This window comes from Paracoccidioides brasiliensis, assembly GCF_000150735.1.
Source record: "Paracoccidioides brasiliensis Pb18 unplaced genomic scaffold supercont2.4, whole genome shotgun sequence".
Lineage (NCBI taxonomy): Eukaryota > Fungi > Ascomycota > Eurotiomycetes > Onygenales > Ajellomycetaceae > Paracoccidioides > Paracoccidioides brasiliensis.
In genome coordinates this window covers 1,473,951-1,488,637 of record NW_011371361.1, presented here as the reverse complement: position 1 = coordinate 1,488,637, position 14,687 = coordinate 1,473,951, and the positions used below count along the sequence as shown (strand labels likewise).

Genomic DNA, 14,687 nt, shown 5'->3' with positions numbered 1-14,687 from the left:
CCATGAAAGCGAATTCCGGTCCTTGTTGTTTCTGTTAACGGCTACTTTTTTGGGTTTTTTTTCCCCCCATCGTTGTTTTTGTTTCGTCCAGTAGTTGAATACCTTATCAGTCATCTGTAGAAGGATCGTGGGGTAAAGAAGGTGCAAAGGAGTGTTCTGCTAGAAAAGATTTGCCGGATGCGATGTTTATTGTGTTTTCATCAACCTAACGTTATTCACATGGCGCAGCAATGATTCATCATGTTGCTGCTGCTGCTGCGGCTATGGGATGACTTCAGGCTTTTTTGCCGTTTTTAAAGCCCGGTTTCAATTTGCCTCTATTTCCCGTCATCCACATAGCAAAGGCTCCCGCAGGGAGATCCCGGGGACGCGGTCTTTTTGGACCATGAGGCGGTGGAGATGGTTGCGCATCCGCTGGAATTGGATGGTGAAGGTCAACAAATGGATCCGGAATTAGATGTGGCGGCAGACCCGAAGCCATGAAGGCCGCGGCATCTGGCGGAGGCGGCGGAACAGGGGGATAAAGAGGAGGGGGCGCACCTGCAGCCTCTGCACGCTTCAGATCCACGATGGTAACCAGATTACGGTCATCCTCTAGTACCATGGATGGATCCGGTGTCTTGGGCTCTTCCGGAAGGGGCCACATGTGCATAGTGATGGTCCAATCCGGTTCTACAACAGTTTCCCAGACTTGTGGGAGAATGATGTCACCGTTGGGGCCAACCAGATCATAGTGGCCTTCGGCGACATGAGGTCCTATTCTGTCAACGTGGAGGAATGCCTGTCGGACAAGATCCTCCATGCCCTACATTTTACAGGAAGAACAAAAGATAGTTAAAATTGTGCACTGTTGAGATCACAGAAATCTGATACAGGCCCTTGAAGCCCTTGAACTCGAATGAAACTTACCGGCCAGGTGTTGCACAGATGAAAAGGAAAACTGAACTTCCTTCCAACAGCGTCTTTAAACTTAATTGGCTTCTTCTTCTCAGCAGGAGGCGCGAGCGCAGCCGCAGTGGCAGCGGCGACGGCTTCGGCAGTCTTAGCATTGGCCTCAATAGTAGCCTTCTCCGCGGCTTCTGCGGCTGCCAGTGCTGCAGCCTCCTCTGCAGCTATTTTAGCCTTGGCAGCCTCTTCCGCGGCTTTCGCTTCCGCCTCTTTCATAGCTTCTGCTCTTGCGATTTTGCTTGCTTTGTCTGCAGCTTCTTCTGCGATCTTTTTTTCTATAGCTGCGCGTTCCTCTGCGGCAGCCTTATCACGAGCAGCTTTTTCGATAGCAGCTTCACGGGCAGCTTCCTTGGTTTCCCGTTCCATTCGTTCATCGAGAATAAGCTTCTCTAACCGGGCGATCGCTTCGTCTTTGGAATCGGGCTGGGGTGGTGGAGGCGGCACTGTTGGAGCAGTGGGTGGAGAAGAAGGTTCTTTTGCTGGCGGTGGCGGAGATAGCGACCGTGGGCGCTGAAACTGATGGAAGAAATGTGGCGCAATCATGCCAGGGGGCAGGGGAAAGTGATGCCCGTATGGGGAGAAGTAGCCAGGACCTCCATGTGGGCCTCCAATGACATGAGGACCAACGTGGAGACCTCCATGGGGCCCGCCAGCATAAGGAACCATTTCCGCAGGGCCAAAGGGAGAGTGTGGGAATTGAGGAATTGGATGTCCCGGGTGCACAGTATGGGCATAATGGGGTCTAGGAGGGGGGCTTTCACTTTCATCCCGTAGAGGCGGTGGAGGGTGAGATTGGCTCCGCGTCCGGCGATGGTGGTGAACATGGCGATTTCGTGGATGTGGAATTTGCTGCTGGTGAGTGTGGTTTTCTTGGCCGTTGAAGAAAGGTGGGGGTATTGGATGATTATGTGCTTGTGGATGTGGTGGAAACAGGGATGGTCCATAAGGGTAATTTTGCGGCTGGCCCAGCGGATAATGGCCCATGTTCCCGTTTACACTACCCATATGGCCCATATGGCCCATCTGTGCCATGTGTCCCGACTGCACTAATTGGTTCGACGAAATCCCAGGATGCCCCGCGTGCGCAGGTTGCATGGGTCCGTATGGCACGTTCCCGTATTGGGGGTATGGATTGTATGATGGCGCGGAGACAGAACTCCGGACATACCCTGGTGGCGGAGCGGGAGCATGGGGAGCCCAATATGGTCTTTCAGGCGGACCTCGTGGCGGGGGGTACTCCTCGAAGTCGTCACCAAAGTCCTCACTCTCCACTGGCGAAGGGGAAGCGGGAGGGTGGCGGTGCCTTCTTGACCGGTGCGCTACTGGTTCCCGTTCTGGCGGAAGATGATGGCGGGTGGAATGACGACGACTGGGCCCCGATCTGGCGGCGTTAGAATTTTGATGGCGATTAGAAGTTCTTGGTCTGGAGGCAGAGTCGGAGGGTTTTAGTTCATCAGGGTAGCTCAGATGAGCCCAGTCACCACCGACGTCATAGTGATCATAATGGTCGTGGCTACCAGTTGCAGAGGGAGGGGAGACTTGAACGCCAGTGCCAGAGGAGTCTTCTTCGCCGGTCATGGAGGAGTTATCAGAACCAAGGGAGGTTTCATGATCTATCCTTATGTTTAACCTAGAGGGAGAGCAAAATTAATACGAGTTAGGACCTTACCCATAAACCTTCTTGGCTGCCTTTGGAATCTTTTTTTGGACTGCGAATGTGTATAAAAGGATGAATAAGAGAAGAATGACCAAAGGGGGTGATTTAAACGAGGCGGAGAGCCGCGACTGCAAAATAAAATAAAATGAAGGTTACGAAGGATTGGGAAAATAGGAAAATAAATTTGAGAACGGAATAACAAGAAAAGAGAAAATAAAATAAAGTAGAAAAAGAAAAAAACTTACGGCATGGGATTAATGTAAAGGTAAGATCTTGTCTGGGCTTCTTTCTTACGAGGAAGAAAGCCCTGACAAGATACGTTTGGTGGGACAGGCGGTGGGTGAAGGTGTGATGCTCAAGGCTGGACGAGCGACGGCTGTTGCTCCAAGCTCGTGGGGATGGGGATTCTGGACACTGGAAATGCGCCGAGCAGCGGACTGCCAGATCAGTGTTTCAAAGAAGCAGGTATTTAAGTTATGGATAAACGTCTGCCACAAACAGGATTGCGGCAAAATCAATCAGATCGATGGTGCTAGATCGAGATAACGAGAGATGAGCATGCACGAGAGGAACAACCATTGAAATACTGATCAAAGGGTGAAAGAGTGAGAATGGGCAATCAGTGAAGTGTACACAGCATGGTAGCAAAGTAATAATAGTAGCAGTAATATTTCAGTTTCAAAAGGGTAACAGAAATTATCAATATGGTGATAAATAGGACAAAATAGTAACAGACGAATATGGTACAGTACATGCACAGCGTTCAGAAAGGGGTTAATAGCAATAATGTATATACAAAAGAACCAAATAAGCAACAAAAGGTAACATATTTGTATTTATATGTGCCATAAAAAGAAGAAGAAGAAGATGATGATGATGAAGAATTGGGTCAAGGGGGTGGTGATGCTGGTGGGGTTGGAAAGAAAACGGACGAAAAAACGAGAAGAGCAGCCATACAGAGACGGGCGTCTAGTTTGATGCCCAATGCACACGAGGACGTGAAGGAAGCATAGGGCAATTTCAGATCTTGCAGCACGATCCCGGATCAGTGGTTGAGAGGGAAGCGATGACGCCAGTATATTTAATAGATGGGATAAGAATAGTAGCAAGGATGATACATGGTACAGGAAGAAAAAGGTCGCATAAATCTCGATTTTCTTGCCTGTGAGAGCAGTCGTATGGAAGAATACAGTCGTCTCTTGGTTTTAGTCTCGATCTCTCTGTTTTGCTAGCCGTAGATCTTAGAATTTAGGGCAAGACTGTGCTTGTCACGAGAAGGAGTGAACGGGTCGGATACCTAGTGGATAGAGGTGGTAGGACGAATAATCCTGGTTCTTGCTCGAGAGGATGGAGACAGAATCGCAGCAGGGATGATGATAGTGAAAGAAACGTGTATGTCTTGGGCGAGTCAGTCGTACATCAACATCCATACGGAGTACCCTGTACCGGAACCAGGGACTAATTATATAGTTAATCGCGCACAAAATGCTTTCAAAGCAAAAAATTAAGAAAGAAAAAGATACTGCAAGCTGGGAAAAGACAAAAATATACTTACCAGAGGTAACAAAGAACAGTCAGATCTCTTAAATTCTGTTTTATCACACTGCGCAACAAAAACTAAACAATCCACCAATGGCGTCGACGATGCAGTTAAGTTTGGGTCGAATAATTGGCCAGTCGAACATAGAATCAAGCCCAGCCCGATAAAAATCGTCCTAAGGCCCAAATGTTCTGTAACTTGTCCACTAGCCCAATAGCTACAATGGCTTGCCTTTTGCTTACTTGTGCCCGTCGCGAGTTTGACTGCATCTGCATCCAGTTCCTGATGGGATATGCAGGGCAGCGAAAGAAATCTCATGTCCAACCATTCTAGAAATGGAGAAGAAGAGAGATCTAGAATCAACATCAGTAATGAGTTCAACGTCCAATACAGAGGGTGGTGAATTAACCTATATAAGACAGTCTCAAAGGAGCCGCTTGCTGGAGAATCTCTCTATTCATGACCAGAGAAACTTTCCCACTAACGCCCGGGAGAATCCAACGAGATAACCTTGACCTGACTACTGCAGAGAATCAGTCGTCACCTAAAAGAGCAATCAATGCCATTCTGCTGCTATGATTGGTGGCCTTCATGAAGAAGTTTGAACATGCGCCAGTAACCTGACGTTGTTGACCTGAGGAATAATCCATAGTCTCTTGTCCCCAATGTCCCCCGGACCGCTGATTGGTCGGCAGGCTACGTACCTTCCGCTTCACTTTGAGGTTCCATGCTCACTGGAAGAGGCGTGACGAGTGACTTGCAGAGTACATGCAGTGTACAAACGGTGCTCAGTACCATTATTTCCATATACTCTGTACGTTATTCCACGTTGTAAATCAATGTGGTATTGGGCTGAAAGCGGTAACTAATGGGAAAATTGTTGAATTTGCTCTTTTCGTTTTCTGCCTCCGCTAGACAATCGTCTCGTTGGTATCCGATTGGGATAAGACAGCCAATGTACATGTACATACAGGAGTCCTGTGCGTACGCCGGTATGTATTAATTATGCTAATTTTCTCCAACCCCTTCACTAGAAGCATCTATGGAACCCTGTTGTGGTTCGCTGGTTGACACTTGGCTCCTTATTTTATGCGATGCGACGTTTGTGACACGCTGAAGATCAGGCCTCGTCGCATCTCTTTTCTCAGGCGGGATATTCGTAAACAGCTGCAGCTCCGCGACATCTAATTAGAGGAGCTTATTTTGTGGGAGATTGAACGTGAAAAAGAAGTTCGTGAACATGACAATACCTTTATTAATTTTATTAATTTTTTATTGATTTTTAATTTTTAATTTTTGTTTTATTTTTAATTTTTTTTTAAAAAAAATAGGCCGAGATGAAAAATTAAAAATATCCCAAAGGGCCTGTCCAGACCCTTGCTGGCAGCCGTCCATATAGATAACAGCTCGTCCCTCATGTTCCAAATAATCAATTACTTCTCTTCCAGCCCTTCCAGTCCTCCCTGAACTTCACACCACAAACTCACGAAGAGTAAGCCCACCTGTACGATAAACTGTTTCAGTGGCGTCAAGGGCAGAAAAGTATCAACGAGGTCCGAAACATGCATACTTGCATGCTATCGCATCGTACACTTCCGTCTATGTCGTGGGCCTTTTATCGTGCTTCGTCCCTTTTGTGCCAACACTGCTCAGCTGTGCGCACACGGGTGGTAGGTTTGCAGGAACGCCTGGATGGGATGGTATGGGAAATTTTGGGAAGAGGCATTAATTTCGTCCAGCACCTGCCTGCTCTTTGCTGCCTGATCTATGTTATCCATCCCATAGGTTGGTTCTAGCTCCGTTCTGGAGTGGGAAAAAAAATGAGGTAATCCCAGGCTGGAAGGCTGAGGTGGATCAGACCGTATCAATAGTCGGAATATGAGAGAGGAGGACTATTCTGAAGGGATTCAGTACGGAAAAATCTGATATGCGGATACCATTTGTCCTCGACGGAGCGACAGACGAGGAGAATACCTGGATACGGACAGGCGCATATAAGTATAGACGAAATAGGCACCGAACCAGCAAATGATATATATTAGTTCCTGAAGAAAACACGATGCTTAACGTGGGCATTCTGTGAATCCAACCAACTATTTTTCCAGTGGTTATAAACGGCTCCAGCTAGGATCGAGGCCGAGGTTTGACGTTGAATCCGAAAGCAAAAGCGAGATTGACTGATCAAATGATAGATTGATGAGACGAGATCCGATTGATGAGACGAGATCCGAGCATATTATGTTACCCTTTGAAAGATCCGCAATCTTCGCCCACATCCTAATCCTAATACAGCACCAATCCAGTTCAGGGATGAAACTCAGTACAAGGCAAGATGCTGCCTTGCTAGACAACACCCGGTGACATACTCCAACCACAAATTGGTGGCATAAGAATGTGCCATCAAAGGAATCGTGGCTTGCATCAGCTTCAAAACCATCATGAGTCAGCGAAGCAAGTTATGAAAGGAGGTGAGAACTTAAGACGAAAACGAGAGAAGAGGGGAAATGTATTTTCAAACAGGCTGAAAACCCAGTATCTTATGTGCATGCACATGTGAGTCTCCTGGGCACTGTTCAATTTTGCAAATCGCAGCAGCATCAAGGTCCAAAAGCCACACTGGTACCCTTCTCTTGTCCGTGTCAACATTGTCCACCATTCCACAATAGGGGACGGGACGCCAAGGGCAGAGGAGAAAACAGTCTACATGCCAAACCAAATGCTTGGTGCCACGTCGCCGCTTCCTGCCCGATCCAAGTGCGCTAGTCATAGGGCACATTCGGCGTTGGAGCCAATAGCAGAGGTGCTGAAAATTAAAATAGAACAGTATTTTCTCAGGCAAACATATTCTGTGTGTTATTGGCGCGAAGGTCAAGCTCTTTGGATTGCTTGTTTGTCATCAGCCGAGTTGTATGTATAGTGAATGTGGCTGAATGAAGTTGAGATATAAAAATGGTAATAATTTTAAAATGTGCAAGAGGCTTTCAGCATTTCTGATAAGATAAAGTCAGGTAGATGACATGAGGCTTTCGTCCAGGATGGTAAAATTTTGGGTCAGGCACCAAATAGTATTGCATTATTAATTATGTCCCTCGTTCTGCGCTTATTTCCAGCCGTCCAACACAGGAATCTCGGAAAGTTGGGGAGTGTTGTTCCGTGCTTCCTTCCAGGTCAATATTCGACTTGCTAGCGAATCGTGTCAGGCTGCGGAGGTAATGGGAAAGGGAGGGGTAGAAAAGGGGATGTGGCTGGTAGAGAAGGCTGGCTATTCAAAATATCGGCCATCCATAACAGCTCCCTAGAGGCTACCAGGAAGAAATATCAACCAACCTTGAGAGGCAGGTATAACCATTCGTCTCGGCACGCGACTGGGGAACTTGTTGAGAAGGTTAAAGAAAGGGCATGCGTAGGAAGGGAGTTTTGGCCCCTTAGTTATCTTCTCGACCCAGTAATTCTTTGGCAGCAATTAGCTCACTCTGATTCTTCTCAAAGTTCCTGACATCTGCTGATCTTGATTGGACTATTTCACGCAGTTTCCTAGTCGACAGGGCCTGAAGGTTCGTGAGAGTTTCTTGTGACGGCAAGGTATCGTCACTTTTCGATTGGGCACCGGCTTTTGCCTGTAGTTTATCTAAAATACGACTTGTACTCTGGCGAGTGAAACATTAGCGTGGTGGGGGATGTTGGAAAGGGTTCTTGGTGGGGCCTAAGACACAAATATCGTTGCCTCATACCAATTTAAGCCCGTAATACCCACGGAGGTAGTCATCGCACAGCTCAATGCTCCGGCAAAACCGACGGACGGAATCAGCCAGTAGCTTCAGCGATGTTTCTTGATTGTCTGATGAGGTGGATGAGATGTACTCTATTTCGCCTAGTCTTGCATGAAGCTGAATTGAGACGGATTAGCTCGTTTCGCTGCCCAAAAGGTCTTGGTCCGCTCCTCCGTTCTTCAACTGCAAGACATGTCTTACGTTCCATGCGTTTGGTACAACCAACAGAGCCTCTTCCAGGCAAAATATAGCCTGGGTGCCCATTCCTTTGGTTTGGTAGAGATCGGCAAGTTCGCACCAAGCCTCTGCATCGGTAGGAAATGCATCCAGAAACTCCACTAGAGCGGATATGGCATCCGCTGGCCGCGACATGGACCGTAAGAGAGCGATACGTCGTTTCAAAATCGGCTATATCAGAGAATATCAGTTTCACCTCCTGGAGGGAGCAGGGGCCGATTTCAGAGGTAATTCGCGGAGAAAACTAACCACATTCACTGGGTTTTCCTTGAGCACTTTTTCATATCCCATTAATATTTTTTCTAGAGCAGGTTTGTCTTGCGCAAGTGCCTCTTCGTAGATGCCCTTTAGCGCCATGATGCGCTCATTCGCGGGTCCAAATCGATTTGATAGCCGTTCCAGGCACTGGCGTGCGGCTTCATCATCTCCCGTTCTCAAGCAAGCTAGAAGAAGTTGTTCATAGGTTGCCCATAATTCGGGGGTCTCAGCAGCAGCAAACATGGAAAAGGGGAATGAGGGTTGTTGCGCAGGATGGGCCTTGAGGAATGAATTGGCTTGCTGTGAGAGTCGAAGAACAGTGCGCGGATCAGGAGAGTCCAGCGCCATCTGCAAATCCGGTGGCAATGATGATGACATGATGCTTTGGAGCCTGAAATGTAAGTCAAATATATTCTATCATGTCTAGTTATATGTTCGGTACATGGGAACGCGGTACATGGGAACGGGGTCCTAGTCGCCTGCACGGTTCCCCACTCACCAATAGCAGATCTGAGCTTGATATAAGTGTATACCTTTATGTGCGATGAGAGGTCTATAGCAGCAATTCTGGCATTGACTATGTAATACCCCAATGCACAAAACGAAGAGCGTAGCAGGTGAAGTTGTTTATGGTAAACCGGTCGAGGATGTGTTGAGGTTGGTAAGAAGCTAGTTGAATAGTTAGTTAGATAACTTAGTTAACTAATTGACTATTAGCGTACGGAAATCTGTAAGCGAGTGAGCCACTTCTCAAACATCTACGCATCTCTTGATCTAACAATTAAAAATATCAACAATGCAAAGTCGTCAAGTCTTCTTTCAAGAAGAAAGACTTCTTTTAGCAATTCAAGAACTAATGATGGGGAGGTTGGTTCACTCACTTATGTGGCTCACTCACTTGGAGATTAAGTTACATTAAGTTAACTAACCAATTAGCCTTGCCTGAACTAAACAGTAAAGTGACGTCTAGAGGCATTTCAATCACTCAAAACATCACAACTTCATTTACAGCTATTGTCTAAATCAACTGCAACTCGACAAAACAGCTCTGATATCCGAGTAGTTGTTTTATGTGCAGAAGTTTTTGCTCCACATCGATAATTCAAACCTCTCAGCTACTATTTTATCCTGTTGTCCTTGGTGGAAGATGCGGGCCTAAGCCATGTCCTTCCGCCGACATCCCGCCCACACGGGTTCGATATCAGTGTCCCATACACAACACGTATCCTAACAGCCTAGATCGAAGCGTTGTCCTTTTCCAATTTGTATTCCAAAGTGATAATTTGAAATCTTACGGTCCTATACCTTCTAGCGATCATGTCTGAGAGTTCCCCGCCTCCTAGTTTCCCCGCAAACCAGTGGGCACTAGATTGGATTCTTAAACTGACACTTTATGCGACTCCGCAGGTTCGAGAAATCGCTGTATGACCTCATACGGGGTCTGCGGAATCACAAGGGCAATGAAGTCGAGTATATACAGGACAGCATCAGGGAATGTCGGTTTGAGGTGAAGTCGCAGGATATGGGTTTGTAGTTCTCTTTTATATGCCATTCACACGAGCACTTCGATTGACCTATTCCTTGAAGATAAAAAAGCAACGGCTCTGCTAAAATTGATATACCTGGAGATGTTTGGATATGATATGTCCTGGGCTGCATTCAATGTGCTCGAGGTTATGTCTTCAGCGAAATATCCCCAGAAGCGCGTCGGCTATCTGGGAGCGGTGCAGAGCTTCCGTCCGGACACAGAAGTCCTTATGCTGGCTACCAATTTATTAAAAAAGGTACATACGGAAATACAACTATATGAGCATATTTATATGCAGCATAGCACACATGTCTGATTCCTCGTTATTTTAGGATATGGTTTCACCTGCGGTCCCAACGATGTCATTACCTCTTCTTACCCTGCCGCATATAATTTCTCCTTCACTTGCTCTGTCGCTTCTGACAGACGTATTATCCCGTCTATCTCACTCCCACCCTGCAGTCCGCAAGAAGGCCGTGGTAAACCTGTACAGAATTTCTTTAGTCTATCCAGAAGCATTTCGAATTGCCTGGCCAAAGATCAAGGAGCGTTTAATGGATGATCAGGAGGATAGCAGCGTTACTGCTGCTGTCATTAATGTTGTCTGTGAATTGGGCTGGAGAAGACCTCAAGATTTCCTTCCTCTTGCACCTCGACTATTTGACCTTTTGGTTAATGGGGGGAATAATTGGATGGCTATTAAAATTATCAAGCTTGTAAGCTTTGCTCCGATATGTTCTGTTGAACGGACAACGTAGCTAATATATATAGTTTGCGACATTGACACCCCTTGAGCCCCGACTGGTTCGGAAACTTCTCAGGCCCTTGGCTAATATCATTCAAACAACGACAGCGATGTCCTTACTCTACGAGTGTATAAATGGAGTTATCCAGGGGGGCCTTCTTGATGGCGCTGAAGGGGTGCGGGAAGGAGAGGAAATTGCTAACCTATGCGTGGAAAAGCTTCGTGGCATGATTGTCATGGCAGGTGATCCAAACTGTAAGATCTTCCTTGATTTTCTATATAAGATCGCTTGAAATCTAACGATCTATAGTGAAATACGTCGCGCTTCTTGCATTCAACAGGATTGTCGCCTCACACCCAGCGCTGGTGGCTATGCAGCAGGATGTCATCATGGGTTGTTTAGATGACAACGATGTATCCATCCGTTTACAAGCGCTCGAGCTTGTATGCGGGATGGTTACCAGTGATAATCTACGCCCAGTGGTCAACAGGCTAATCACTCAGCTGCAAACGTCCCCCACATCAACGGATGACGTTCATATTAGTTCTTCATTGTCCGTTGGGGTAACTCCGTCGGCTGATATCGATGGAGATGACCCTGAGGAACAACTGCGGTCGATCAAAAAGAGGAATGATTCCGTACTCGCCCTCCCCAGCCACTATCGCATCGAAGTTCTACATCAAATACTGGATATCTGCTCACGAGATACGTACTCATCAATTCTAGACTTTGAGTGGTATGTTGAGGTGCTTGTGCAGCTAGTTCGCCTCATCCCACCGTCAACTAGCGCGTCGGAAAGCCAGTCCTCCCAAAAGGGTGACGTTGCCTCTCGAATTGGGTACGAACTCCGCAATGTTGCTGTGCGCGTAAAAATCGTGCGACCTGAAGCCACTCGAGCGGCAGAATCGTTAATATCGATCGACAATCGAGGGACACTGTTCCCCGCCGCGAGCACAGCTGGGACAGATATCCTCGAACCTACTGCTTGGATAGTTGGGGAATATGCGGAATATTTAGAATTCCCTGACCGTACACTCACCTCCCTGACTCACCCCTCGAACATCTCATTATCTAGCACCGTTTTATCGTCCTACCTTCAGGCAATCCCTAAACTTTTCGTTTCTCTTTCGCCGAACTCCTCATATGGATGGGATTCTTCCAGACAAAGCGAGGCTTCACTTCTTCTGGCACGGATCATTGACTTTCTGGAGAAGTTATCATCTCATCCAGACCTGGATGTTCAAGAACGTGCCATTGAATTTCTCGAACTTCTCCGTCTCACGGCAGAATCGGTTTCGTCACAGGATCCAACTAGCACTGATACGCCTCTACTACTCTCATCAGCTATACCAAGCCTATTCACGGGCCTTGAACTAAACCCAGTCGCTGTAGGCGCTCAGAAGAAGGTACCGCAGCCTGAGAACCTTGATCTGGACAAACCCCTGAACGACCGACTCCCTTACATCCTACAAGAATCAGAGGAAGGTTGGTTGGATGTATCCGACCAAGATGATTTCCGAGACTTCTACTACATCCCTGACGCTGTCAGCGGTAAGCAGCAATCCTACACCAAAGAAATACCAAACACGCAGTCGGCAGTATCCTACCAAAATCTGTCAGACGATTTCGCGGAAAGCGCAGAGGCCAAAGCTCGACGACGGGCCGAGCGGAGAGATCGCAACAAAGACGACCCATTCTATATAGGGCAGGATGACGCATCATCAGGAACGTCAACTCCTTTCCACCAGGTTCTTCGAACATCTAACGGCGAAGAACTAGACATTGATTCCATTCCAATCATCGACCTGGCCATTGAAACTAGTAAACAAACAACGTCAGCCACACTATTGCCACCACCAGAAGGTGCAGAACGTAGACCCAAAAAACCCCGCTCAAAGCCTAAAAGGGTAGAAATCATGGGCGACGAAACGATAAACGTCACCGGATCCAACGACGGCGTCACAACAGAAATCGCCACCGCAACTGCAACAGCAGAGACCCTCAAGAGCAAGATCAAGCGCTCCATCCTCGAAGTAGATTCGAGCGGGCTGTCCAATCTGTCCCTCGAAGAAGCTAGCGGTCCTGGGCCGGGGACACGGGGCCTGAGCGTACACGACATAGCGCGCAGGGAGGCGGAGGATGCGGAGATGGCCAAGGCAATGCGGGAGATTGAGCGGTTGCGGCTGGAGATGCAGCGGGCGTCAGAGCGGGTGCAGGTTGCGCATGGTGTGCCGCCAGAGGGGACGCTTGTGAAGCGGAAACAAAAAAAGAAGGCAGAAACTGCGCCAGCGTTAGGTGCAGCGACAGTGTCGAAAGTGACGACGAAAACAAAAAAGAAGAAGACGAAGAAAACGAAGAAGACGACGAAGATGGAGGGTGTGGGTGACAGAGATGGTGACAGTGGATCTCTGGTACAAGATACTGCTGCTGTGACCCAAGGCATAACTGGTGACACGGAAGTTGAGCGGAAGAAAAAGAAGAAGGCTTCATCTTCATCCTCCAAGACCTCTAAGAAAAAGAGGAACAATGCTGGTGTTGAGGCTGAGGCTGAGGCTGGTGCTGGTAATGCGATGGTCGAGGCTTCATGACGACCGAATGAATTACCATGCAGGGACATGATATGTATGTCCAGAGTGCCAAGTTGATAGCTAGCAGTACGCATATCTAAATAACTCCTGGAAGCCATACGTTTTGATACTCCTGGTGAATGAAGATATTACGTAGTTAATAATGAATCAATAAAACTAGTTACAAAACTAAACAAATATTCGAACAAAAAGTCCAGTACTACTAGATAAGAGCACAAGCAAACAGAAATCGATAAAGCATACCAAGTGTGTTCTTGTTTTTAGTTTCTTCCGCCATCTCGTCAATCAGAACAGGGAAATAGAAAAAAAAAAAAAAGCTCCCAATCGGGCCATTGAAGAACCAAGCAGACGCAGGCCAGGAGACGAGGAGATATGCGAGCTGTGTGATAATATAATATTCACTTCATTTAAATATCAGAAAATAAAAATGCACCAGTTATCCCAAACAATAGATAATGATACGAAAGGAACTTGGGCGCAAAGTATCGCAAGGGGTATTTACAAACACAATAAAGGATAGCGAAATGGGCATTAGGGAAGTAAACGGTGCAGCCAAAAACCACATTTACGAGTTGTCCGGATTCGAAAACAGCATTGAGGGAAGACGCCACTTTTTAGAAGAAAATCAAAAACGGGAGGCAGGATGGAGAGAGATGGTTGGACACGCTGGAGGCGTTAAAGAGGTTGGAAGATTGGACGTGAGAATGATGAAGATGCCCCCTCTCTCTCCACCAAAACACAAGAAAGATATTAATAATCCCAGGGGGGAAAAAAATTCCCCTGCTCCGTTTACATCAACCTTTAACTCGTCCGCTTAGTCAAAAACGCTGAAATAGCCCCCCACAGCTCAGGGACAACTCCGAGCAGTTCAAAGAGCATACCACCACACACGACGAAGGCGAGGACAACTATTAAAACGAACGGCCACATGTCAGTTCTGGTTGACAACCCCAACAGCCATTGAGCACGTATTTACATATTCTATAGGGGTGGAGTGACATACCAACCCAACCCACTGGTATAGGCGATTTCTTTGGTTTTGTCTTGATGCCTGTGTCTGGCTTGCCGCGCTTTGCAGCCTCGAGTTTGGCGTAGCGCTCATTTGCGCGGCGTTGTTGAGGGGTTTGGGCCTGCAGAATGCAGTGGGGGTCTATTAGCATATTTTTGTATAAAAATGGGAGGATGGAATAGACCGTGGATATATGGAGATATTGATGTTGACACATACCATTGTGAACGTAGGGTAGGTAGCTCCGTAGAGTAAGGGAAAGGCAGGCTGCTGGGTCCGCTTCGGTGCGGATGCGTTGTATGCGCGATATATATATATAGATAGGTGTTTAGGTTGTTCAGAATAGGTAACCGGATAAGGCGTGTGGCAGCGGAGGCCAGTTGTCGAATATCGAATACACCACGTT

General features: G+C 47.2%; 4 protein-coding genes across 4 annotated transcripts; 1 reads left to right on the top strand and 3 right to left on the bottom strand.

Moving 5' to 3' along the window:
- Window positions 1–274: 274 nt before the first annotated feature.
- On the bottom strand, window positions 275–2,526 carry PADG_03993 (uncharacterized protein; the record flags this gene model as incomplete). Its single annotated transcript, XM_010760972.1, has 2 exons — window positions 275–805; window positions 910–2,526. 2 exons carry the CDS (start codon window positions 2,524–2,526, stop codon window positions 275–277), a joined length of 2,148 nt encoding a protein of 715 aa, XP_010759274.1.
- A 5,044-nt stretch (window positions 2,527–7,570) lies between these two features.
- Window positions 7,571–8,788, bottom strand: PADG_03991 (uncharacterized protein; the record flags this gene model as incomplete). The annotated part of the gene is made up of 4 exons (XM_010760971.1): window positions 7,571–7,792; window positions 7,877–8,032; window positions 8,117–8,323; window positions 8,402–8,788. 4 exons carry the CDS (start codon window positions 8,786–8,788, stop codon window positions 7,571–7,573), a joined length of 972 nt encoding a protein of 323 aa, XP_010759273.1.
- Window positions 8,789–9,727: 939 nt separating this feature from the next.
- PADG_03990 (uncharacterized protein) lies at window positions 9,728–13,272 on the top strand (the record flags this gene model as incomplete). The annotated part of the gene is made up of 6 exons (XM_010760970.1): window positions 9,728–9,768; window positions 9,818–9,936; window positions 9,998–10,194; window positions 10,271–10,654; window positions 10,710–10,938; window positions 10,994–13,272. The coding sequence occupies 6 exons, from the start codon at window positions 9,728–9,730 to the stop codon at window positions 13,270–13,272; spliced, it is 3,249 nt and encodes a 1,082-aa protein (XP_010759272.1).
- An 801-nt stretch (window positions 13,273–14,073) lies between these two features.
- On the bottom strand, window positions 14,074–14,432 carry PADG_11693 (uncharacterized protein; the record flags this gene model as incomplete). The annotated part of the gene is made up of 2 exons (XM_010761620.1): window positions 14,074–14,180; window positions 14,276–14,432. 2 exons carry the CDS (start codon window positions 14,430–14,432, stop codon window positions 14,074–14,076), a joined length of 264 nt encoding a protein of 87 aa, XP_010759922.1.
- Between the last annotated feature and the right edge of the window lie 255 nt (window positions 14,433–14,687).